The sequence below is a fragment of the Pygocentrus nattereri genome, chromosome 23 (assembly GCF_015220715.1).
Source record: "Pygocentrus nattereri isolate fPygNat1 chromosome 23, fPygNat1.pri, whole genome shotgun sequence".
Lineage (NCBI taxonomy): Eukaryota > Metazoa > Chordata > Actinopteri > Characiformes > Serrasalmidae > Pygocentrus > Pygocentrus nattereri.
In genome coordinates this window covers 25633587-25660073 of record NC_051233.1, presented here as the reverse complement: position 1 = coordinate 25660073, position 26487 = coordinate 25633587, and the positions used below count along the sequence as shown (strand labels likewise).

The following is a 26487-nucleotide window of genomic DNA, read 5'->3' as shown; positions in this document are numbered from 1 at the left end:
ATGTGTTTCCCATTATGCCTCTGTTATTCTTTTTAAAAAATTGCTATATCTAATTGTTTTAGTAATGGAACACAACAGTCTGAAATGTAACACTTCAACTGTTTCAGCAGCTGGAAATTACTGCTATTTTTCTTCGCCAGTAAATGGCAGTAATTGTGATAAATGCTATATGCCAAGCGGCCAGAGTCTTGAGTGAACATCTCTCATAAACTGTTTAAGAGACGCGAATGAAAATAATTGAAATAATTAAAAAAATTATTTTCGCCTTTTTGCAATATTTCGCTTTTTTTTTGCTTTTAAAGGTGAGTTATGTATATGCGTACTATATTATATACGCAATTTACATCGCAGATATATTTACACGTGGTATTGTCTGATTGTTGTGAGTGCTAGTATGTATATTCATCCCTCACGTCTTTTTAGACTAACGTATGGAGCCCCGCTGGTAACATCCTGTATAAGTAAAATAACGTGTGGCCACACCTTATTAACGTGTGGGAACGAGATCCTAACGTGTGGGCGCGACTTAGTAAGCCACAATCCTGTTCCCACGCCTTACTAAGTCGTGGCCATGACTTGATCATTTCATTCCCATGCCTTACTAAGTCATGGCCACACATTAGGATCTTGTTCCCACGTGTTAATAAGGTGTGGCCACGCATTTTTTTTATTTATACAGGATGTCACCAGCAGGGCTCCGTGCTAACGTGTAAAACATGCAGCTGTTTTTCTGTGATGAAATAGACTGGATTTGCAGATGCTATTATTTGTAAATTTGTTGTAAAGTAGCTTAAATATTTGATTTGGTGCTCACTTATTTGCGGTAAACCATTTTGGTTTTATCAGTAGTGTTAAGGTGTTTGTGTTTCTCACGAGCGCCGTGTGATTCTAGCAGTAATATGTGGCGTCCGGCACGTCCCTGACACGATTATGTCACATGTTGATTTTATGCTGCTTGGTTCACTTGTTATTCCTCCTTTGACGCGACTCTTATTCTGAAGGGCTGTGTGTGCGCTTGCAGAGCTTCCCAGGGTCTGGCAGTAAAGAGACTGAGCTGAGACAGAGAGGCGGCTAACTGTGTTTAGATGAGCGCTGACCTGGCGCGATATTCTCCTTTTCTTTTGTTCGCCATTCTGTGTTTTTCAGTAAAGCTGAGTCACAGACTCGATCTTGAGTTGTTTGGAAACACCGCTCGCTGCAGTATGAATAACCTTTCTGTGTACTACAGTGACATCTTCACATGCTCTGGTTCTCTGTATTGTGTAGAAGTCATAAGATAATAAAATCTGCTTTTTCATTCATGTGAGTTCCGTCCATGTCATGTTTTATACGAGCCATATTGTACTTATCTTTCATTAGCGTTCTCGAAAGGGCAAAATGGGCAAACTAATGACTGTCATTTTGGAAAGTAAACTGATTACGTTAACCTCTGCTACTTTATCAGCTTTTAATGAGTGATAAAGTGTGACTGGTTCATCACTTTACTTTAGGGGGCACAAACATGAATTCATCATGAAGGATCAGTATTTAGATTAGATTAGATTACATTAGATTAGATTAGATTAGATTAGATTAGATTAGATTAGATTAGATTAGATTAGATTAGATTAGATTAGATTACATTAGATTAGATTCAACTTTATTGTCATTGTGCAGAGTACAAGTACAGGGCCAATGAAATGTAGTTAGCATCTAACCAGAAGTGCAATATATAACATTATTTACATAAAGTGCGGTGGTAACAGTGACCAGTGCATAAATATAACTGTTATATACATGTGTGTATAAGTGAAATGTGAAATATGTAATATAAAATATGAGACATACAATATAAAATATACAGTGTTATATATGCAGTGTTATATGTATCTATCTATCTGTGTATTAAGTTTATATACAGGAATGTACATATTGAATATATAGTATATAATATACATATATACATAACACATACATAAAGTGAGATATGCAGTAATATGAATGTAGGTTATTATATACACATGCGTATACAAATATAGACATGTAGATGTAATAGATACTGTACAGATCAGGGAGCAGCAATACAAATGAAAGTTGTATGAATGAAGTATATCATCAGTGCAGAAGGTGTAGGAAGTGCAGTTTTTTAAAGTGACTGTGTAGCGTTCGTCAGGATAACCGCCTCAGGAAAAAAGCTTTTCCTAAGCCTGCTGGTGCGGGAGCGGAGGTATTTAATGAGTAATAAAAAGTGAAGAATGTTTTTTCTTCTCCTATAAAGTTGTCTTTTCAGCAATACAGTGTTTTGTTCTTACAGCAATTGTTTGCAATGTGCATGGATACAAATATAATAGTTGTGTGCTAAATTGTACTGAAGTAGGTATGTGGTTGAATATGGTTGGTTAGTGTAGTGGGCAACGCCTCTGCCTTCTACTCTGTAGACTGGGGTTCAGTCCTCACCTGGTAAGCCCCCTACACTATACCAATGAGAGTACTTGGGCAAGACTCCTAACACTGCCTTCGCCTACCTGTGTAAAATCATCAAATTGTAAGTGGCTCTGGGTAAGAGCGTCTGCCAAAATGCCATAAATGTAATGTAAATGTAATGTAATGTAATAAAGTGTGACTGGTTGGTCACTTTAGGGGCACAAACATTATGAATTCATCATGAGTTATCAGTAATGTTCTCTTCATAGTGAATTGAGGATTGACTCTGCATAGTGTTGTATTTTTCTCGCTCTGTCACGCCTCAACCAGCACAACAGGAGCCTGTAAATTAGCGGTTGAGTTCAATCATGAGTACTAGATGTGGGAAAGCACAAAAGTGTGCATACATTTAAGGATGCTTATGACCCCAGGAGAAAGGCTCTGCACTTTCCCTATCAACAATGAGCTCATTTCTGAGCTCAGTGGTAACTGCAGGGTAAACCAGTCCCTCATGAGGCTCTGTGTATCAATATAGGAGATAAAACATGTCGTATTATTAACATGATGAATTAAAACTATGGCAACTGTCACAAATGAGGACTCGTTGCTAAATGATGTCAGTGTAAGCTTTTATTGATATTGAACAGTCACTCGGTGGGTAGAAACAGACGAGGTAACATAAGAAGTCAAAAGCAATAAACTTAAGACCTGACAGATAGAAACAGGCAAATGCTTACAGCATGATGAAGAAGGTCAAGATGATGAGAGGATGGAGCTACAGAAAAACACAGCTGACTAATAATCCAGAGCGCTGTGTCTGAGGGGGAGCTTGTGACAACGAACATTAATTAACACATGAATTCCTATTAAATTTAGGCATCTTCATTCATTAGTCCATGCGTTAGTAATTTAGTCTTGTGGTTGTTAATATATGGCTCATTACTTTCTGATTAGTTATTCATTAGTTAATGCCTTAATTACTGGCAGATCATGTACCCTTGGTTTGAGGTGTTACCAATTTTCCAGCTGTCATTGCTGTTTTTTTGTTTGTTCTTGTTTAACTTGGAGTTCTCTGACCTGGTGGTGGGGCCAGAGGAATAACAAAAAAGCAATAAAATGTCTGTATATGTGGACTGTACTACGCATTTCTATCGGCAGGCCAAATTCATAGAATTCATTTAATAGAATTTGAGCCCTCTTGAGCCATTCATTACACAGACTGCTACGACAGCATGGAAGAAGAAGAATTCAACTGTTTTCCAGCTTCTTTGGCTTTTACAAGACAACAAGCTTTGTGGTTTGTGGTTAAAGCATATCATTGCCTTTGTTTTTGTGGTCTCTAGTGTCTGAGCTTGACCATGACAGTTTGTCTGCCTATTGAACAACACCCGTCCACTTGAGAAGCCATTTGACCACAGCTAAAGCCCAGAAGGGGGCAGTGTAGGACGCATATCCCCTTTAAAATCGCAGGATCACGCAACATGAGAACATTAAACATGCCGGGCTTTTATCTTCAACTCACAACAAGCTGCGGTGGAGCTCATCGCAAACAGGCACTGGCCTTTTTTCCTTATAACTGCATCAATAAATAGATGAAGCCCACAAAAGTGGCATTCTCAGTTATTCTCTGGAGGCTGAGTCTGTGTTCAGCTGACAGCTTCAGCGGATGGATGACAGAAGTTAAAGGGACAGTTCACTCCCAGGAGTTCTGCCACAAACACAGCACACTCTCAGCTGCTCGTTCTCTCTCTGTGTGCAAAAATAGAGGAGCTGTTTCAAGAACATGAAAGACTGCGGGAGGTGGAAGGGTTGATTCTGACCACTCTTTAGGCCTTGTTGATAAAAGTGGGTTTGATTACAAAAGGTCTTAAAAGGCCCGTGTGATGTATTTGTGACATTCATTACATTGGATATTATCAAAACAGCTCTAATTCATTCTTACATGATCATTTTCCAACCTTATCACTCAGAACTGAGCAAGCTGGTTTTTCTTACTGGGCCTTTAAGGCAGAAATACATATAACAAACATAGACTCTAAAAATGAATTTAAAAATATTTTTTTATCATTTTTCTGGAGTTTTTGGGGGTGTTTTTGCATACATTATGTACCATTAAAACATTGTTTACTTGCTACATTAAACACATCATTTAAAAACTGTGAAAACGGCTAATATGGAAGTCCATTCCCACCAAGTAGAGGAGAAAAAAACCACACTCATTTTCTCCTTCTCTGTTTCTCACAGTATGTCAGAGTTTTGACTTCGTATCTGAAAATGTTGACTCATCGCCTTGAATTAAATGACTATTTTCTCAAAATATTGTCTTAGTATGTTGAATTGATGACTACTACGGTTTAAAATAATGGCTAAGTTACGTAATAATTAAGTAATGATGAGAAGTTCGGTCATCCGGGAGGGACTCGGAGTAGAGCCGCTGCTTCTTCACGTCGAGAGGAGCCAGTTGAGGTGGTTCGGGCATCTTGTTAGGATGCCTCCTGGACGCCTCCCTTGGGAGGTGTCACAGGCAAGTCCACCGGGGAGGAGACCCCGGGGAAGACCCAGGACACGCTGGCGTGACTGTATCGCCCAGCTGGCCTGGGAGCGCCTCGGAATCCCTCCCAGGGAGCTAGTGGAAGTGGCTGGTGAAAGGGAGGTCTGGGCTTCGTTGCTCAGGATGCTGCCCCCGCGACCCGAACCCCGGAGAAGCGGAAGATGATGGATGGATGGATGGATGGATGGATGGATGGATGGTCTAATTATCCTGAAAAAAAAAGATTTACTTTCTTGAAATTCTCATTATATCAACATATTGTTAATATATTATTTCAAGACACAAATCAATATTTCAGAAAACATAATTATGTAGTTACTGAGTCAATATCTTGAGAAAATAAGTCATCATTTTGAGATGCTAAGTCATAATTTCAAGAGAATAAGTCATTATTTGCTCTATACTTAGTCTATCTTTTAAAAATAACGTATTATTAGAGTTACTAAGTCATTATTTAAAGAAAATACAACTTTTAAACTCTTTTATTTTTAAAAAAGAAGTTTTCTATGATATGGGCCTGGTAAGAGGTTGAACGAGGGTAACTCAGGCCCAAAGGAACCCAAAAGCAAACTCTTTTTAGTCTCCATCTGGCTTTTTGAGCAATATTAACCTTCACAACTAATGTACAGTGTATTTATACATGGTGCCCAGAGCCTTGTGAATAATTCCAAACCAAGTTGAGAGTTGTTTGGATTCTTTTGGAAGTTCAGGCCCTTTCGTCCTCTTTTGCATGACTGGGCTTTCATTCCAAATGAATTCTGCCGGCAATAAATTCTATTAGTCCATTCAGGCCTTGTCACAACAACCAACGGGGGCAGAAAGTGTCATAAAAAGCTGTTTTCAGACCAGTTTTGCCATCTATCTTGGATTGGTTTGGTGGTAGGAAGGATGAATCGGGATCAGAACTAAAACACATCATCTTCCCAGGCCCCTCTTTTGGCCTGGCTTATCTCCCCCTCCCGCTGAAGCTGTGAATGATGGCCTAGTGGGGGGTTCCTGAAACAGCAGCAAGTGTCCTCAACAGTAACCACGGTTCAAGTGCTGCCCAACGGGCGTTGTCTGCATTGTCTGCTAAATTGGACTGTTTACATAGGATGAGTGGGCTGGAGAAGAGCTGGATGAAGGCTGAAAGGAGGCACTTCTGCTGGTGGTATCCTTGGAATTCATGTCATGCTATTAAGCCTCTTTAGTTGGAACCAAAGTATCTGTTTCACTCTGTTGTGCCTGTATTACTGTGCTTTATTACTGTGTATGCTCATGCTTAGTACCTTTATTTTGTAAAATCCCATATCCTACATTTTTCTTGTAAATTTTTTCCCCTGTGGTCCACTTATGACTTTCAGATGGGTTTATATATTGGAAGCAGTCATAATTCAAATCTACCTGGTCATTCGTGTCTACATGAATTCACTTCAATCCTTAGAATTAAACAGGCTCTCTTTGTTACTGTGCCTTTAAGACTGATGTATATAAATACCCTCTGTTCTGATTGGCTGTCCTCTATTCTGCTTCTTTCAAATTCAGTCCAGACTGAAATACTCTTTATACCCTCAGCATGAGTGGGCAGAGCTAAGCAGCAGTGCACTGAGAAAAGTTGTTTTTGCAGCTTAGTTTACAGTCGTTCAGACAGGGAGGTTAAAGGTACAGTCAAATGCAAAAGTTTAGGCGCCCTTGGTCAAATGACAGGTTTTGTTCATTTTCTTAATGTAAATAATTTAACAGATCCTCTACAGAGTACACACATCTGCACATTTTAATGCAATTTGTTTGTCTTTTTGCTGAATCGTACATATTGAGGTGGGGGGAGCATGAAATGCAGCTTGTGCAATATTTATGGCACATTATATTTTACGTTTTTGTTTGGTCCAATATGTTAACTTCAGTAAATAAATGCAAATTATGCATTACTATGTGCAGTGTGTTCTGTGTAGAGGATGTTTCAGCTTATTTTCACTTAGAAAATCAACAAAACTTTTTCGGGCGGAGGGGAGTCTTCAGAGATGTTCAGAGATGTTTTTGAATACTATATGAAACGTTAAAGTGCTATGTTTACTTTCTACATGAAATGCGTTCATTTCAAAACAGTGAAAACGGCTAATATGAAAGCTCATTCCCATCATGTAGGGGAAACATTCATTTTCTCATGAAAAACATCCATTTTCTCCTTCTCCATTTCTTACAGTATGTCAAACTTTTTGACTTAGTATCTCAAAATATTGACTCATCGTCTTAAAATGAATAACTATTTTCTCAAAATATTGTGTTACTATGTTGAAATGATGACCTACTGTGTAAAATAATGGCTTAGTTAATTCTCATTATATCAACGTATTATTAATATATTATTTTAAGACACAAATCAATATTTTGAACAGAAGTCATTACGTAGAATTACTAAGTCAATATTTTGAGAAAGTATGTCGTTATTTGGAAAAAGTCATTATTTTGAGACAGTAAGTCAAAATTTAAGTGATACTTTTCTAATCCCACCTCCACATTTACCCCATCCATGAAGTGAAACACCACATACACACTAGTGAACACACACACTAGGGGGCAGTGAGCTCACTTGCCCGGAGCGGTGGGCAGCCCTATCCATGGTGCCCGGGGAGCAGTTGGGGGTTAGGTGTCTTGCTCAAGGACACCTCAATCATGGACTGTCGGCCCTGGGGATTGAACCGGCAACCTTCCGGTCACAGGGCCAGATCCCTAACCTCCAGCCCACGACTGCCCCAAATTTCAAGAGTATAAGTCATTATTTGGTGTTACTAAGTCGGTATTTTAAGAAAATAGGTCACTTAGAGTTACTAAGTCAATATTTTTTTAAAAATTGTTATTATTTAGAGTTTTACTACTTTGAAAGTAACTCATTATTAGAGTTACTAAGTCATTATTTAAAGAAAATGTCATTATTTAGAGTTGATAAATCAATATTTATACCAAAGTCATTATTTAGAGTTACTTAGTCAATATTTAAAGAAATAATTATTTCAAGATACCTGGAGTGCCCCTGCCCTGCACAGTTTCGTGCAGTTTCTCTGCCCCAACACACCTGATCCAACTAAGCAGCTAATTAGCAGCCCTTTCTGAGTCAAAGTGGATATTTAAGAGCTTAAAAGCATAAGTAAGTCATTTTCCAAAAGTGGCCATTTTTTCTCCTCTACCTTGCTGGAATTGGCTTCCTTAGAAAAAACTGCTGTACCTGAATAGCTGGATGTATGTAAATATGTTGGTTTTGTGACATCACAAAAACAATGACATGTTTTGGTGAATTTCTACATAAGGGCTTCCCAAAACTTTTGAAAATTAGTCTTTTCACGATTGGGGGCGTTTTAAATCAGTTTGTCCGGCAGAAGGTTTTCCATCTAATTTGATTCACTGGACGGCATGCTTTTGTTTTTGAGACTGAATCCATTTGTTGACACTATCCAATCCTCTGATGGACCATGGTCAGTACTACTGGTCAACTGCCCCTTCCTTGCACAAAGAAGCGCACACAAACGTACAGTACAGTGATTCACACACATCATATGTGATTGATTTATAGTGTGTGTGTGTGTTAAATCACACAGCACACAAACATACAATGAGTCACACATTCCATCAATGAGGGTATGTGGGAGGATGGGTGGGTGGGCGTGTGAAGCCCTGGCATAGCCCAGCCTAAGGAGGAATGGCAGGGCTCTCGCTTGGGGGACGTGCTCAGAGTGGACAAATCATGCTAATTGTTTGGGGAGAGTGCGAGCGTTAGACCCAAGATGAAGGCAGGGAGGAAGGCTCGTTCCAGGACGCTAGCCTCTCCTGCTCTACCGCACCTCTGCTGCCTCCTCTTCCTTTTCCAATCAGGTAAGAGGCGCAAAGCTCACCTTTTTCCTGCCAAGAACAAGACATTTTAGTCAGAAGTTATGAAGTTGGAATTGTGAGAAGTTGCACAAAGCGTTAGTGAGTTTAGTCTTTTCCCAGCCTCTCACGTTATTTTGGTGAAGATACTTTAACCCCTTAAAATTCCAGTCTTATTACATACTAAGGCTTATTATTTAGTAACTACAGGGACTTAATGCAAGCTGATTAAGCTATTCTTAGGTTATAGAAGTGTGTAATAAAACTCTGGCCTTTTTAAGGGTTGACAGAGATGGTCACACCATTGACACTGGTGGAGTGATTGGATATTCCTTGGATTTCCATTTAGCTATAGAAAGAATGGCCTGGTAGGATGTGAAATAGCTGGGTCATTGTACTGTTGTGGTGGCAAATGGAATTTGAATGTTGATATGTAATTCAAGTGTAAAATGAAGGCTATTCTACTGAACAATGTCAATAAACACCGCTGACTGTAACACGACTGACAAAATCACCAAAATCTGAGCTTTTCCAAAATATAATGCACTGCCACCTTAGTTTCAATATCACGTGTGTAGGACATTACTTGATTTCAGTTTTAAAATCTCTTGATGATTTATCAGTAACACCATTGACACAATCTTTCTGCGACATATGAAACTGTCAGTATTTTAGCCAAACTTTGGAGAAATATGAAAAGAGATTTTACCAGCTTCTTTCCATTAGTCTATCTTCCTTTGAAAAAATAATACAAGAAGTACCTTAAAAAGACCTTTCTCATGACATTTTAAGTATGCATAACACCACTGACTTTATATATTTTAAATAATCTAAATGCATCACCATCACTTTAATGCAGTTTTCCAATTTAAGATGAAAAACAAGCATTTAAAATATTGTTTTACATAAAAATAATGCTTCAGCCTCTGTTGCTATTGTGATTTGCCATTTTTTCTATTTTAAAAAAGTCACTTAAAAAAAAATCAAAAATAAGAATTTTCATACGTTTTGTTGGTTTATTAAGGAATAGAATTGCACCATATTTTGTGGTCTAATCTTATTTTAAGCTCATTTCTGTGGCTTTCAAGTTGTAAGACAGTGGTAAATCAACCCATCTACTTATATTGCCTTATTTGCTAATCTAAAAAAGATCTAAATGTAAGTATCTGTAAACAAGATGAATAAGGCTCAAAGGAATGAGGCTCAAATGAATTTGCTTTTCAAAAGAAATGTAATTTGCCAAATAGATTTATTATCTTGTTTTATGACTGTTCCCGTTGTAGCCACAAGAACCTAGAATCCATTTTGTGAACATTCAATTGCCCCTTTGTAATTAACCATTGGAGGGGAGTCAGAGTTGCCCTTGCTTTGTGTAAACAAGACATGACCAGAGGACAGTTGAGCACTGAGACGATGCCACAGAAGCCTGAAGAGAGAGCAGCTCTCACAGTGCACTTCATATTCCTGCTTAAGACAGCAGTGACAGTTTGTAGTCCATGGTCGGACCCCTGCTAAATGCCATGCCGCGCCCGCTTCCGAAGCTGTTTGTGTTGGATTGTTGTCCCGTGTTGTCATTAGTGGAATCAGTGGAGCCCCTGTGCGCTTCTGTTCCTCCAGCCGCCCCGATTGTGCTCCGCTCTGAGGCTGCTTTTCATGGGCGGCCAGGGAGGAAACCAGGCCAAACAATCCAAGCTTTTGTCTCCACATCCCAGATCGTCCTCTCTCGCGCCAAGAGTGGTTGCCAGGGAGATGGGCAGCCTCCACACTGGCTCGCAAAAAGTTCTTTCAACAGGAAAAAGAGGCAATGTCTCTGGCCTTGTCTACTACACTAAACCCTGTTATGATGTTTAGAGATTACCAGCGTAAAGTTTCTCATTACCTTCAGAGTCCTTACAGTTCACTCACTTGGCAAATTCAGGAAAGGGGGCTTGTCCCAAGGTCTCCTTGTCTCGACAGCACAGGCTGTTGTTGCCAAGTGGTTAGCGGCCAAATTGCCTTGTTTTGAAACTTCTGTTTCATTTAATCGTAGTGTGTTCCACAGAACTTGGACTGTGCACATAGTTTTGATGGTGTCCCCATTTTGCAGTTCATCACAAAGCATTTGTGATGTTTATGGAATGTCAGTGTAGGGGTCCTCAATAGCCTCTAATGATTAAGGGGGACCAATCATGCTGTCAAGGTCTTGATCCATGTTCCAGCACTCTAAATAAACATACAGAACAAAAACTGTTCTAGAACCTAGATCTCCCAGAATTCCATTGCATTGTTTCAGCTTAGTGTTCAGGCTGCCAGTTGTGTTGCTTGTGATTGTAAACATGATGACCTAGCTGATGGGAGTGTATAGTTAGTGCATCTGAAGGGATTAAAATCATGTACGGGAGTGGACAAACCAAGTGATACCGCCATGGTGTTTCTTGGGAGCTGAGCCCTCTCTCTGTTTGATACAGGACCAGTGATGTAAATGGTCCGGTTTTTCCTCATTTTTTTGTTCTCTGAAATGGCTTTGACAATAAAGACCACATTGTGTCCAAACCTCTGGCATGACACAGCACCTTCCCACATTAAATAATAACCAACTGTGACTGTTCTCTTTTTAAAGAGAACCCAAATCCAGTCGGTTAATGTTGTATGTGGATACACAACATACATGCACAAAATATGCCCTGTAAATAATGTCCCAGTGTAGACTTAATGGCCAATGTATTTGCCAAAATTGTCCACTTTCAGTGTAAACTAGGCAGTAATCTTCGGTTCCTCATGCGTAAGCACTACCCTCAACAATCACAAGGCTGAGGCACAAGGCCAGAGAAAGCTAACAACCAAGTGAAAGCTAACCTAGCGTGTATAACTGTGCTGTCTAAGTCTGTTGTCCATCTGTATGTTCATTTGTTTGTTCAACCAGTACAGTGAATAAGAATCTTACTTTCTTTAAGATGCCAGCACTTAACTTGGGACCCTGGGGTCTACAGCGCCACCTGCGTACATAGAGCCTATGTCATTCATTTCCCCAGTTTAGTTCTGCTGCAGTGGTGTAGCAGGCCAGGAGTGTTGGACTGAAGGCAATTAGAACCACATCCAGACAGTTAAGCCATATTTTATTGTATTTCTGTCTTGTTCTTCATTTAAATTTATGAATATAACCCTCAATTTAGTATTATACAGATTTCTTCCCACTCTTAACCGTACATGCTGTTGTACCACATGTTTAGCAGACAGTTCTCTTTGTTTTGAAGCCCCTTTGTTTCCATTTCTCTACACTGTAGCACACTAGAATGTACATGTAGTTCATGTTGAAGGTAACGTTGTGGCCGCCTCTCGCAGTTCAAACTCACGAGCGTTGTTGTGGCTTAATAAGTGTGGCAGTGCCCAAGGTTGCAGCTGAGCCTGTGCGTAGACAAGGAGAGGCTTTGACAGAGTCAGCAGCATGCTTATTAAAACAGAGAAGTTAAGTACTGTCTTCACACAGTGTGGGAGGTAGATGAGAGGGGTAAATGAAAAGGTTCGATGGTAGAAACACCTTCAGATCTGTTCTTTGCCTCCTTACCACTTTTGTTGAAGAGGTCTCTGATCCTTTAAACCTTTGCCAAGCATTTGACAAATAGCATCAGAATTAATTAGCAACTGAAAACACACTACAGTTAACTGTGTCTTTTGTATAGGGTTTGTTAAAGGGGTGAACATCACTACTTTTGGGACTCTGATCCGAGGAACAGTGGGTGGGGAAGCCCTGCTCTCTGTCCGATACTCCAGCACTAGTCTGGACCCACCGGTCATCAAATGGCAGCTGAAGAGAGACAAACCAGTCACTGTGGTTCAGTCCATCGGCACAGAGATCATCGGTAACCTGCGACCAGAGTACCGAGACCGCATCTTGGTGTTCGAGAATGGCACACTCCTGCTCCATAACCTAAAGCTCTCCGATGAGGGAACATATGAGGTGGAGATCTCCATCACTGATGATACCTTCACAGGAGAAGGCAGCATTGACCTCACTGTGGATGGTAGGATTTTATGTCTTGTCAAAAAGGATAACTCTGCTCATCTGTAACACTGCGGCTTGGTTATACTAATAGTTTCCCCCAAGATCCTAACATGGATATTGATGAATGAGGCTTAGAAGCCTCCGATTAGATTGCTCTTACTTGCACAAGTAATCCTGAAGTTGTTAAACAATCAAGGGAAGCAGAGGGACCAGTTATCACAACCTCATTTGCATATGCTAACCATTCCCTACTTGCGCAAAATTAGGATTATAGCATCTTGAGTGAAGTCCTTGAACTTAATTGTATTTCATACAGTGCATTGTAATCTCTTTGAAGATAATATAGTTCTGTGTAAAAGTCAAAGACCCTTCATCTATTTCATTTATCATCAAAACAGCCATTATATACATGTTATTTATCTTTCAGCATCAGGAAAAAAAACCTGAAAACATTTATTTAACCGAAAATTATACAGAAGCCTCAACAACTAAATAGAATATAATTTTTTCCATTTTAGTGTGTACTTCACACACTTTGCCTTTTATTCCAGTTTCCGTTTTCTTTTATGAGCTTTTTTTTTTCTAAGTAATTTGCAGGGATATTTTTCCACACCTCCGAAGTTCAGTCTTAAAAGTTGGTTTGAATTCATTGTGTTTGTGATGCCATAAAATCTGTGCATTTCCATAGAGCTGCCTATTGAACCTACAGCTCCGCCCCATCATGTTGATGCTGTAAGGAGTGTTCCAGCCCAGGCTGCTTTTTGAATGAGGTATAATACAGGGCAGCCAATCAAAACAGAGTTCATTTGCATACACTACTGTCACGTTACAGAAAATATGCTTTATTACAGTTTTCATTCATTTCAGCAGTGTTGCTTTCAGTTTTTTGAAGAAATTTGCAAGGATATTTTTCCATGCCTCCATCTATTTCTTTTTTTTCATTAGGGCTTCTTGGCAGCTACACGTCCTTTCAGATTCATGGTGTTGAGTTGTCTTCTCACAGTCTACCAGGTCTTGCAAGTGTTTGTTAGGGCTCCCATTTCTTAGTATCTTTTAATCATTTTTGAAACTCTACTTCAGGAAACTTCTGTTTTCCTTTGACCTTTGAACAAACAACTTGTACCTGATGGCTATTTTGACTGTAAATTGAATAGATGAAGGGTGGTCTCTGGGTTTTTACTGTACTGCATTAATCTGCTAACGAGTAAACCAGCAGTACTTTTTTCTGTGTTTTCATTTAATATATGCTACAACTTCACAGACCCTGCCAAAACTTTCCCTTTCACTTTTCCCCAGAGCCAATATCCAGACCCTACATAGACGTAGTCACTTCTGCTGTCCTGGAACTGACCGAGCACTTCACTCTGAACTGCTCTCATGATTCGGGCACCAAGACCACTTACGGCTGGACGAAAGGAGGCAAGCCACTAACAAACGACACTCGCCTGCTGCTCTCTCCTGACCAAAAGGTCCTGACTATTATGCGAGTTCTAATGGTGGATGATGACGTCTACAACTGCCTGGTGGAGAACCCTATTAGCAGTATAAGGAGCCTCCCTCTCAAACTCACAGTTTATAGTAAGTTGAACAACACTGCATGATTTCAGAAAAGAAAGAGACTCCTACACTTCCTGAGAGGGAAATCCTTACCGCCATCTTGAAATGCATTCCAATTCTCAAAAGGGTCGAAGGAAGCTACTTTAACCCTCAGTTTGATTTAAGGGAGTCTACACACGTATCCTGAGATGCATTTCATTTTTCATCACAACCCCAAAAGTGCCAACCTTCCAAGACAACCTTTAGTTACCTTTATATTCACAGAATACAATCTGATACCCATCGTATAGTACATGTTGACCATCATTAGCAACAAGAGCAATTCATCCAGATTGATTTTCAACACTGTGATTTATTCAGGGATTGAATTAAAGAGGTACTGTGGGTCCTTGGGGTCCCCATAAGGAGCTTGAGGGTCCTATTTTGACAAAATGAATGCATGTGGTGAACTTGGTTTTACATCTTACGGGACACACCAAATTTACCTGATCATAACTTCAGTCAGTTGTTGACTAAAAAGACTAGCCTATTACTTTGGCTGAGGTAACAGACCACACATATTTATCCATCCATCCATCCATCCATCCATTTTCTAAGCCGCTTCTCTGTCAGGGTCGCGGGGGGGTGCTGGAGCCTATCCCAGTGGTCATCAGGCAGAAGGCAGGATACACCCTGGACAGGTCGCCAGTCCATCGCAGGGCACATATTTATCTGTTTATCGAAAATACTTTACTTTCTTACTTAGTGTGACTTCCATGCAATTTGTGATCTGCTATGGCATTTTTTTGACAAATGTGTTGATAATCATTTATACTATACAGATAAGAAGTCTGTAGTGTAAACTCCAAAGGTCAACTATATTGTGAAAATAGTATGCATCAATATATAGGTCACATCATAGACTTTCTGCCACGGCGACCCTCGAGACCTGGATGTATTCCTCTTGTAATCATACTAGTCACTTCATACGTAATTAAAAAACCTGTTTGAAGGTGAAACAGCTAAACAGGCTCTCTGACAAACTTAAACAAAGCAACAAATGCAATAGATCACTGAAGTTGTGCATCATTCTGTACTTAATGCCATGTACATATTGGATTTCTCGACAGTAAAAATGATAGGTATTTTTGAAAGTTGGCTCCACCAGGATCTGTGGTTAACAAAATGATTCCAAACTCCATTTGTTTTGTCTTCGATTCATTTTTTCTTCAAAGCCATCTGAATAACAAGGTCATTAAGGAGCCAAATTATGAATTTTGCTATATGCAAGCTGACACTGCTGCACATTGATTTGACACCATAAGATTGACATCAAAAACATACACCAAGTAAAGCAGAACTGATAGTTCATTTGCTTTGGCAGTAGTAGAGCACATTAGGAGTGACTGGTGTCAGTATATAATTGTGGTGAAGTTCAATAGTAGACTTACTTTCATGCACAGCATCATTCATTTAGTCTCCTTAACATTCCTGTGATTCAAAGGATCCAGCATCATTCACTGGAAAAATGTGCAAAGGCCAAATGTTTCAGGTTTGGTACCTTTTTGTTTACCACAGGGTGCAATAGGGAATTTTCAAAAATCCCATTCATTTTTGTCATTAAGAAATCAGGTTCAGACGCAGAGTTCCTAATACAGACAGTCATGACGCATGACTTCAGAAGTTTAGAAAAGTAAAAAGTTAACATTCGTCCATAATATAAAGTGGATTTAAGGCACCATGAACGCCAAACAACAAAAATTTGAAGTTACTTTGGTTGATGCATGAATCTGACTGGGGACTTCACTGAGATCCTTGCAATGTGTTTCCAGGAAGAAGCTCCCTTTACATCATCCTATCCACAGGGGGCATATTCCTCCTAATCACACTGGTAACTGTGTGTGCATGCTGGAAACCAACAAAAAAAAAGTAAGAAATCATGGCTTTGTTTGCCTTGTCTACAGGGCGTTGTCATGAACTGAATTTAATATTAAGAATATTATTCTGAATATGTTCTATATTGCAGGCAGAAAAGACAGAGGACCAAAACAAAAGTCGTGAGATCTGTCCCTCAAAGCCATCACATAATACATGAGGACAAGCCAGAAGGTAACAGAGATGAACTGGAGATTAAAGATTGTGGTTGGTGTAGTGTAGTGGTTAACACCTTTGCCTTCTACGCTGTAGACTGGGGTTCAATCCCCCGCCTGGGTAAACACCCTACACTATACTAATAAGAGTCCTTGGGCAAGAATCCTAACACCACCTTCGCCTACCTGTATAAAACAATCAAATTGTAAGTCGCTCTGGATAAGAGTGTCAGCCAAATGCCGTAAATGTAAACAAATGCTTTAGCCAGTAATGCTAACAAATGAATGAAAGCTAGTGGGGGTGCAGTTAGAGTGAGAGCACACTCTCATTTTAATATGCTCATGTAAAACAGTTCATTATTAGATGCAGTAATTAATCTGTGACTTTTATTTTGACAGTCTCATAAGAATTGCATGTAGAGATCAACTAAGCCCTTTCATACGCCCCAGCTGTGCTTTTGAGCGTTACTTAGTCAACTTAGCTGCTCTGTGCTAACTATCAGTCATTTTAACTCAGGTTTTTTACTGCAACGAGTCAATTTGAGGCTGAAGTTCCAAAGCATGTCTACATTTACTTTCAATTCAATTCACTAAAGTAAATTAAGAGCTACTTGACCATCATTGATGATGTCCAATTACTTTGCCCTGTCATGCAGGCGTAATGCACAATAAATGTGATGTTTTAAAATATGCTCACCAGGCACTTTCTTAGGAACTTCTGTACACCTACTCAGTCTAATCAGCCAACCGTGTGGCAGTGTATAAAATAATGCAGAAATGAGCTGGAAGCTTCAGGTGATGTTCATATTGACCATTACAACCATTACCTGAGCCTTACCACAAGCATTTCGATCTGTAAATGTCCTGATATGTTGTGCAAATGACTAATAAACTAATAATGGGGGGAAAATGTGATCTCAGTGGTTTTGACCCTGGCATGATTGTTGATGCCAGACGGGCTGGTCTGAGTTTATTCAGAATGCAATAAAGAAAAAACATCCAGTGAGCAGCAGTTCTGCAGACGGAATGAGAGCTGATGAGAGAGGTCAGCTGAGAACGGCCAGACTGTTTCGAGCTGACAGAAAGGCTACAGTAACTCACAAAGCCACTGCGTGCAACTATGATGAGCAGAAAATCATCTCTGAATACAAAATCTAGAGGCAGATGGGCTTCAACAGCAGAAGACCATGTCAGCTCTTATTTCCGTCAGCCAAGAACAGAAAACTGAGGCTTTGGTGGGCACAGGCTCACCAAAACTGGACAGTTGAAGACTGGAAAAACATAGCCTGGTCTGGTTTGGTGCCAACAGCATGAACCTGGCTGGTGGGGTGGTGTAATGGTCTGGGGGATGTTTTCTTGGCAAGCTTTGGGCTCATTAATACCAATCAAGGATCCTATCATGGCCACAATTTACCCATCTTTTAATGGTCACCTCCAGCTTGATATGCCACAAAACTGAAGTCGTCTCAAACTGGTTAATTGTAATTGGTGGCCTTTCCACACACCAGAGCTGAATCCAACAGAATATCTTTGAGATGCAGTAAAATGGGAGATTTCCAGCATGAAAGTACAATTGAAAAATCTGCAGGAACGGCATAATGCATGATGCATCATGTGAACTTGGATCAGAATTCGAAGCAATGTGTCCAACATCTTGTGGAATCCATGCCACAAAGAACTGAGACTGTTCTGAGATATATTGATGTGCAATTATGTTTTTTAGATGATGTCATCCCAATAATGACCGACCATGAGCGCAGAAATCCAGTATCACTTTACATCCTGAAAGAAAAGGTACTGTGACATCACCATGAAACTCATTAAGTCAACACCTCTCAGTTTAACACACTTATGTCCAGAAATAGCCGGTGGAGTGGATAAGTGGCACATTACCTCAATGCTGCTGGTGGCTACTTATGATTCAGCTAGTGATTCAGCCAGCATCTCTGTAACTGTAGAGGACCATATTTCTCACAAAGGAGCTTTCACTTCACATTTATGCATCTGGTATGGATGCTAATACATATTGTTTTACAGGTTTTACACTGCATTTGACTGAAGCTTGTAGCTCGGAATTTTAATTCTCTGGCTAGGAAAACCAAAGAAACTGCCCCCTTAACTGGGAATTCCTTCTCAGAATGTTGGGCTGTTGTCAAACTTTGCATACGATGTCAATTTAGCGTGGCTGCTTATGTTATTCAGAAGGAATAAAGAGCCACAATTCCTCTTTTAAATGGGATTATAGATGTAGATCATTGTAGAATTTGTCATAGGTCCACCAACATACAGACGCAGAAGTTAGTTACATCTATAACATTAACTATAAAGTTCACTGATTTGAGAAGACATACACTGTTAAAATTAAAATGATCATTCATATCACGAATGGTACCTGGCTAGCTTGTTGCTAATAATACTTGCTTTCATGGAGGGTTTTGTTTTTTCCCCGCTTTGTGGCTCAAGCATGCAGAGGTCAATAATGACATAAGTCTGGGCTCCAACTTCCACTTCCGAGCCAAGACACAGCATCATATGTTACAATTCAAAGCATTTTTATGTGGGTGTGTTTTCTTTTTCACTTTCCACCAATGGTTAATGAAAAATCACCTTTGCACCGTTGTCCACGTACCCCAGATTTAGTTGTTCAGCCAAGACTTTTTGGTGTCAACATTTTGCACCTTTACTTTGATTCTGATGCTATGAGGCTAACATTGTTAATGCTAGACGTCAACAGATAAATACATCCTCTAGATTTTTCACCATCCACATCCAGGTTTTCTTTAAGGTCTTGCAGACTTGACAGTGTAGTTTAGTGCACAGTATGTCTCACTGTGAACTATAAAAATGAACAAAACTGTGTTCACTGTGTAGCTTGAATGCCTTGCAGCTAATCTCAGCGCTAATCTAAGAAGCAAAATTGAAACACCAAAGATGTCTTGGCTGAACATCTGCATTTGGGCTAGGTAGAACCAATTCTATACGAAAAGCTGTTTACATCCTGCTGTGGTTCTTTGCCAGAAATGCAAATGTTTTGAGAAATTAACTTTTTTTTTTCAGCCAAAATTCAAGCTGCACTATATAAGCTTTTTGTTGTTTTTAAATTTGAAAGAAGTAGCTTTGCTGAGTCAGGAAAAAAACATGCTAAAATATGGTGCAAAAGCAGCTGTGAGTCGCCTGTAAAACCTGAAATGGTCATTTTTAATGGTATATTAGTGTATAATGGTATAATGGTCTAATAGTAATCAATTCTATTTTAATCAAGTTCATTTCTTTGAATACTCCTTCAATGCACTGTTCGGGTAAGGGTACAAAGCACAACTGATATTATAAATTGCTCTTCCACATGATTTGGCAATTACACATTCCACCAGAGAGGTCTCTCAATCATAAAAACTTATATAGTGCAGCTTCAATCATGAAATAAGAGTAGCACTACAATACATGAAGAATTTAAATGCAAAAAGCATGAAGACTATATTAATTACACATATATATTTTTTGTATTTCACACAAATCCTTACATCTTCTGTAAGGCCTAGAAGGTCCTAAGGGTTGAGTAATAACCACACAGATACTGCTGATAGACATTGAAAAGCAACATCGACCGGGGAACACGCAATATGCCCACATAATATTGATATTGTATATTTTTGTGTGATTGAATAAACTTCAGCCTGCAAGTGCTGTTCCTCATAAGCAGCAACTGTATGAAAATAGCCTAAAGGATGGACTGTGTTTGCTGTGGGAGTGAATGTGGTCCTGTCTGCCCTTAGGACCCTCCTGACGAAGAACGAGCTTCAATATGCAAAACATGCACCTCCAACGGCGGCGGTGGCAGCAGTGTAAGCCCCCCAAGCTACAGCAGCTCCACGGCTCCCCCTCCATCCCGCTCTCCAGACCCTCCATCCCGTTCTTCACGCCGCTACCCCCGCACCCCCACCAACTCTCCACCTGTACACCATTACCACCGCAGGCAGGGCCGCAGCCGCAGCCGCAGCCCCAGCACCCCCTCCCCACCTCGTAGTCGCAGCAACGGTCGTCCCTCCCCACGACCACCTGCACCCTCGCCTCCCAGCCTCCGGCGGCCGCCCACCCCCGAATCAGAGCGCAGCAGCAGCGGCTCGCCTAAAACCTGAACAACCTCTGATCCCGACCACCTCCGCCGAGGCTCATAAGGATACAGAGCCTTCATATGAACTAATGACTTGTTTACAGGACAGATGTAAATATGTAAATACACAAGACACAAATTGATTTTTCCTTCAGACGCAGAGCAGTATCTTTATTTACACGACCGGCCTATATCCACATTTTTCTTATATGTTATTTGCTTACCTGAGATCCACTTAGGACGCTTGTGTGGATTTATTTACCAACAAGAGTCATAATTAATTTGCACATGACCCTTTTCTGACCTTTCTGTCTTCCTCAGAATTAAAGGGGTAGTTTTTAATACTGCACTTGTTAAACAGGTATATGTAAATGCCCTCTATCCTAATTGGCTGCTTTGTGTTGTGTCTGGTTCAAAAAGTAGTACAGGCTGAAACAGATTCAACGTCAATGAGACAAAGCTGAAGTGCTGTAGGCTAATTAGACAGGTATGCATAAAATCGTTGATTTTTGTGACATCACAAAAGCAGCTCATTCAAAACAGGCCATCTTTACCATGGAGGGCCCATGTGTGGATCATATGGATGTTATTAAATTACGTAGGTCATTGTAGCACAAGAAAGTGAAGGACAATTGCTTTTCCATGATATGGACCCATTCATGTTTTCCACATATTGAAATATTGAGAGTTGTACAAACTGTTCCTCATTAGTTCATTTATTCAAGACCATAGTGACATAAATGAGCTGGCAGCAAGTTCGGTACTTTACAGATGTAGATAGGTAGATACACAAAATAAAAATAGGGTTTTCATTCAGATGCACAACAGCGTCTTTAAAGGGTCCATGTCCTACGTTTTTCTTAGATGTATTTTTTTTAACCTGAGATCCAGTGAGGACATTCATGTGGGTTTATACATGAACAAGAGTCATAATTCATTTGCATGACTGTTCAAATTGAACAGGCTGTTTTTGTTACTGTGCCTTTAAAGCTTGTGTATGTAAATGACCTCTGTTCTGATTGGGAGCCTTGTATTGTGCCTTGTTTAAAAAGTACACTGGGCTGAAACGCTCCTTCTAACATCAACACGAATGGATGGAGCGAAACTGCTGCAAGTTGAACCAATGGGTAGATGTAAATGTAAATGTAGTGATTTTTGTGGCATCACAAAAACAGTGAATCTAAACCAAGCCGTTTTTGCAGTGCAGTGTCTGTATGAGGTCTGTATGGATGTATGGGACAAAAAGTGAAGGAAATGTAGTAATTGGTTATCCCGCATATGGGCCCTTTCATTTGTTGAGTAGCTCGTTTATTTAAGACTACGATGACAAAAATGAGCTAGCAACAAGTTCAGTACTCATTTACAGGACAGATGTAAATATGGAAATACAAAAAATACTTGAGTCGCACATCAATGTCTTTATTTCTTTTCATTTTTTTCACACATATTGAAATAATAGGCTCTATAAAGAATTGCTGCAATATAATGAACTGTAGGCTGTGAGAAATACTTCTTTTGTTTTAGTGCACTTTGCCAATGGCAAGTTGAGTTTATGGGACAGATGTAAATTTGTAAATACACCATGTATGTGTTAGAACAGCTGCCAATTAGCTCATTTATTTATGATCATTCGGTGACATACATTAGTTTATTCCAAGGTCTGTACTTGTTTATGGGATAAGTAATGTGATGTAAATATGTAAATATACAAAAAACTTTTGAAGCTTTGTCCTTTGCATGCCAGTTTCTTTATTTTCTTTCTTACTTGTTCACATATTGAAAGAAGAGAATAAGGAACTGTATAGAAAAAAACTAAACTTCTGTTTATGTTTAATGTACCTTTTATTTTAGGTTATTCTTATTGTCACTATTATATCAAAACCTTGTAACTCCCTGTTTTGTTACTTTAAACGCAGGTCTTTATACTGTGTGCACATTTCATTATGAATGGACCAATAGAAATGATGAAAAAATGCTTGGAAATCTTGTTACATTATTAGTTTTTATAAGAATGTGTTTTCCTTTTCCTATAAAGTACACAGTGTTTATCTAATATTTACCATCAAATGGTAATTATTTTCATTATTCATTTACCATCAAAATGATACAACACTGGGCAAAAGTCAAAGACCGGCCATCATTTACTTATTCCAGTCCACGTGGCCTTTAATACAAGACATTCATTTGAAAATGACACACATGAAAAACATGAAAATGACACACCACACATGAAAGTGTCTCCACTTTACCTTTATCACAGCTTCAGTTCTTTTCAAGATACATGCTTATCATTTTTGCACACCTCCAAAGTTCAGTCTTAGAAGTTGGTTGCATTTTCTGCCTTTCACAGTCCAAACAATCAGCACATTTAGGAATGCCTGGACTCTGCAGTGGTCAGTCCATTGTTCTGAAAACACCAACAGCTTCTTTGTTCAATAAGAATGTCTAGATCTTCTCACCAGTGTGCTTGGTGTAAAATGAGATTTTCCTGAATCGACCATTTTCCATAAGGTGTTGAATGATTTCCCTTTAATCAAAATCCAGTCACCAACTCCAGATGTTCTTACACATCTGTTAAATATGCTAAAGAAAAATGACTGACTTTTACTCAAACTTTTTCTGCAGGCCCCCTAGTGGCCATTCCAGTGGTGGAATGGAAATTGTTTTATTTTTAACAAGCATTCAACAATCAAATTAATAGTTTTTTTTTCATGCTATCTGACTGAGTAGGACACTGTTGGCTCTGTGTGTGTGAAATTATGTGCTTGATGGTTGGTTAGTGTAGTGGGTAACACCTCTGTCTTCTATGCTGTAGACTGGGGTTCAATCCCCTGCCTGGACAAGCACCCTGCACTATACCAATAAGAGTCCTTGGGCAAGACTCCTAACACCACCTTCAGCTACCTGTGTAAATTGATCAAATTATAAGTTGCTCTGGATAAGAGCGTCTGCCAAATGCTGTAAATGTGACTTTGTGTTGAAGGGTGAAAGAGAACCCCCTGCTGTAAAAAACAGTTCATACATCTCCACAAAGGCACCTGTACCAAGATAAAACAGCACAACTGCAGCTTTAACTGCAGCCAAAAAAGGCATTCAAACATAATTACACACTTTTATATTTATTCACTTGGTTGCTCACCTATGAAGACAAAGGTTCACTTCACTCGTGGTTTTGTGCTGTATATTATACACATTTACAACACAATATATTCTACCAATGTTCTTAAAGAGAAAATATGCAGAAATGGCATTTAATGACTACTGTGAAAAAGGGGTTTATGGCCATTTGAATGGAAAATATATGCTGAAAAAAATATCACTTGTACTTAATGGCTGCTTTGACTGGATGCTTGATAAATAGACTTTTAATTGCATTCTGTCTTCTTTAATCCTTCAGACCCACAACATGGTTTGTTCTCTTTATCTGTTTACTCTAATCAAAAAGGCTAGTATGTGAAGTGCTCTTAAAAGCACAAAGCAGTGATTCATACATTCGGTTTGACATGTATTGAATTGAAAATGGTATAAAAACACATATATTTTGTTTTACCATGTAAGCTTTTTTTTGTAAAATATTCGGTCATTCCAAATTTGATTCCTGCAACACGTTCTAAAACAGTTCTGGCCTTTTAACAGCACTTAATAATATTTTGTGGGCTGAAAACACCAACTGATCCGGTTTTGAAAGCGGAAATTTTACTTAGTCATCTGCTGTGCAACTTTACAGGCCTTTGTTATCGTAACTTGCGATTAGTAAAACACACATTTTCAGCGGAAGACAGGTCTGAACTACAGGCCAGTCTAGCGCCTGCACTCTCTGTTTGTAACTTGTGCAGCATGTCGCTTGGTGTTGTCATGTTGAAATAAGCATGGACATCCGTGAAAAAGACGTCATCTAGAAGGCAACATAAGTTGCTCCAAAATGTGTTCACCGTGTTAATGATGCCTTGATGTGCAGGTTATCTACAACTACTCCCCCATACCATGAGCGACACTGGCTTTCGAGCTTACCCGGCTTTTGAGCTTACCATCCCAATTTTGATTGGCTTTTTCTTCTTTGGCCCAGAGAACATGATGTCCATTGTTTCAAAAATAATCTGAAAGATTGACTTGTCAGACTACGAAACATGTTTCTGTTGTGCATTAGTCAATTTCAGATGAGCTTGAGACCAAAGAAATAGGCAGCATTTCTGGACATTGTAGACAAATGGCTTCTACTGCACACCGTACATCTTTGCATTTGTGGAGGCAGCGATGGATGGTGTTTATTGACAATGTAATCCTGAGCCCATGTGGTGAGATCATCACAGAAACATGCCTGGTTTAATAAAGTAAGTGGTCAAATTTTGTAGGCACTCATTTGTGGTTTTCAGCCTTGTTCTTACATACAGATATTTCTGCATTTGCTGAATATTTTGATGATATTATGCACTGTTCAGGGTGAGATACCTAAAGTCCGTAGCTAATGAACTTTATTCTTAAACTGCTAGATTTTTTGCTGATGCATTTTTGGCAAAGTGGCGAGCCTCAACCCGTCCTCACTGATAAAGGACTCTGCCATTCCCGGATGTTCGTTTTATGTCCATGCATGATTGCATCACATATTAAAGATGCTTTTTTGAACATTTCACAGATTCCTTAGTCTTAAATGGCCCTTTCCCAACTTTTTTTTGGAATAAGGTAAAATATTACATGTCTTGTCGTTGTATTGTTTTCAATTTAAATACAGGTCAATGTACATGCTTAAATCACAGCTTTCTATGTTTACTTACATTTTACCTGTCCTGACTTTTGAAATTGGGTTTGTATATCTAGAGATAGGAAGGAAATAAATGATTTGATTTTGCAAACATACAGTGTCATCTGCAGTGTTGTTCCCCACAGCACACTGAGCATTATGTAACTTTGCTGGGAAATACAGTTCATGCTGTTCTGTCTCTGTGAGAATGTGCTTGCTGAATCATACCAAAGGGACAGAAGGCCTCTTGTTGTGAGTGGACACAGGCGCTGAGAGCAAGCATTGTACAGGGAGCGAACGGTCCTTGTGTTGATTCATGCCCATACATAAATGTATAAGCTGGAGACAGTAACACAAATAGCTAATGGAACAGAGATGGGTCATCACAAGGGATTATAACACCTAAAAAAGAGACAGTTCTTAGGCTCATGGGCCTACACGGGGTATTCACAAAGCCGAAAAATGTCACATTTCTTTTAACAGGAGATTTCTGATATATATAAATAATACATATCTTATTATCCAGATATATATATATTATCCATATATATATATATATATATATATATATATATATATATATATATATATTATCCAGATATATATAGAAAATGTGTGTGTGTGTGTGTTTATAATTAATAACTTGTTCACAAACTTCTTGAAATAATTCAATTAAAAAACTCTTGTTAAATAGTCTGTAATGTTTAAATCTGCATAAATTAACAATCTGCATTGATAATAAAAATCAATCTATATTATTATTACTCTATATAAAATAACAACGGTTGCTTAAATGGCTAGTGAATCCAAACTTGTCTGCTGTCACTCCCTGGATTTGTGTATGTGTTTCTGTCCTGCGTTATTCCTTTATTTCTTTTCACCTGAGGCCCATTTATGACATATGTGTGGGTTTATTTACGAAAAAAAAACAGTCAGAATTCATTTTAAAATGCCCAATCTCTCTCTATGCTTTAGAATTGTTATTACTGTTTCTGTTACATTGTACTGTATCGGCTGCCCCGTATGGCCCTTCTTTCGAAAAACAGTCCAAGCTGAAACACTCTTTATCATTTTTGCGAATGAAAAATTCATAATGGGCTGTTTGTGCAGCTTAGCTTCCAAATGTATGTTCTGTATGGTCTGGACAGTGAAAGGCATGTTTTGATCCTTCAACAGTGTTTACATGTTATAGTTACTGTTTTATTCCAGTGAATAAATAAATAAACAAGGGAATGT

At 39.1% G+C, this 26487-nt stretch overlaps 1 protein-coding gene across 1 annotated transcript; it reads left to right on the top strand.

The window, feature by feature from the left end:
- The first annotated feature begins 8654 nt into the window (after positions 1-8654).
- On the top strand, positions 8655-22566 carry hepacamb (hepatic and glial cell adhesion molecule b). The gene is made up of 7 exons (XM_017699836.2): positions 8655-8800; positions 12454-12795; positions 14073-14354; positions 16145-16241; positions 16339-16421; positions 18126-18196; positions 20176-22566. Exons 1-7 carry the CDS (start codon positions 8713-8715, stop codon positions 20536-20538), a joined length of 1326 nt encoding a protein of 441 aa, XP_017555325.1. The 5' UTR covers positions 8655-8712; the 3' UTR covers positions 20539-22566.
- The last annotated feature ends 3921 nt before the right edge of the window (positions 22567-26487 follow it).

Bases quoted from the DNA above. Each gene is read 5' to 3' on its own strand.
- hepacamb (XM_017699836.2), top strand. From the start codon at position 8,713: ATGAAGGCAGGGAGGAAGGCTCGTTCCAGGACGCTAGCCTCTCCTGCT. The intron at 8,801-12,453 runs GTAAGAGGCGCA...TCTTTTGTATAG, and splicing joins CCTCTTCCTTTTCCAATCAG to GGTTTGTTAAAGGGGTGAAC. The intron at 16,242-16,338 runs GTAAGAAATCAT...TCTATATTGCAG, and splicing joins TGGAAACCAACAAAAAAAAA to GCAGAAAAGACAGAGGACCA.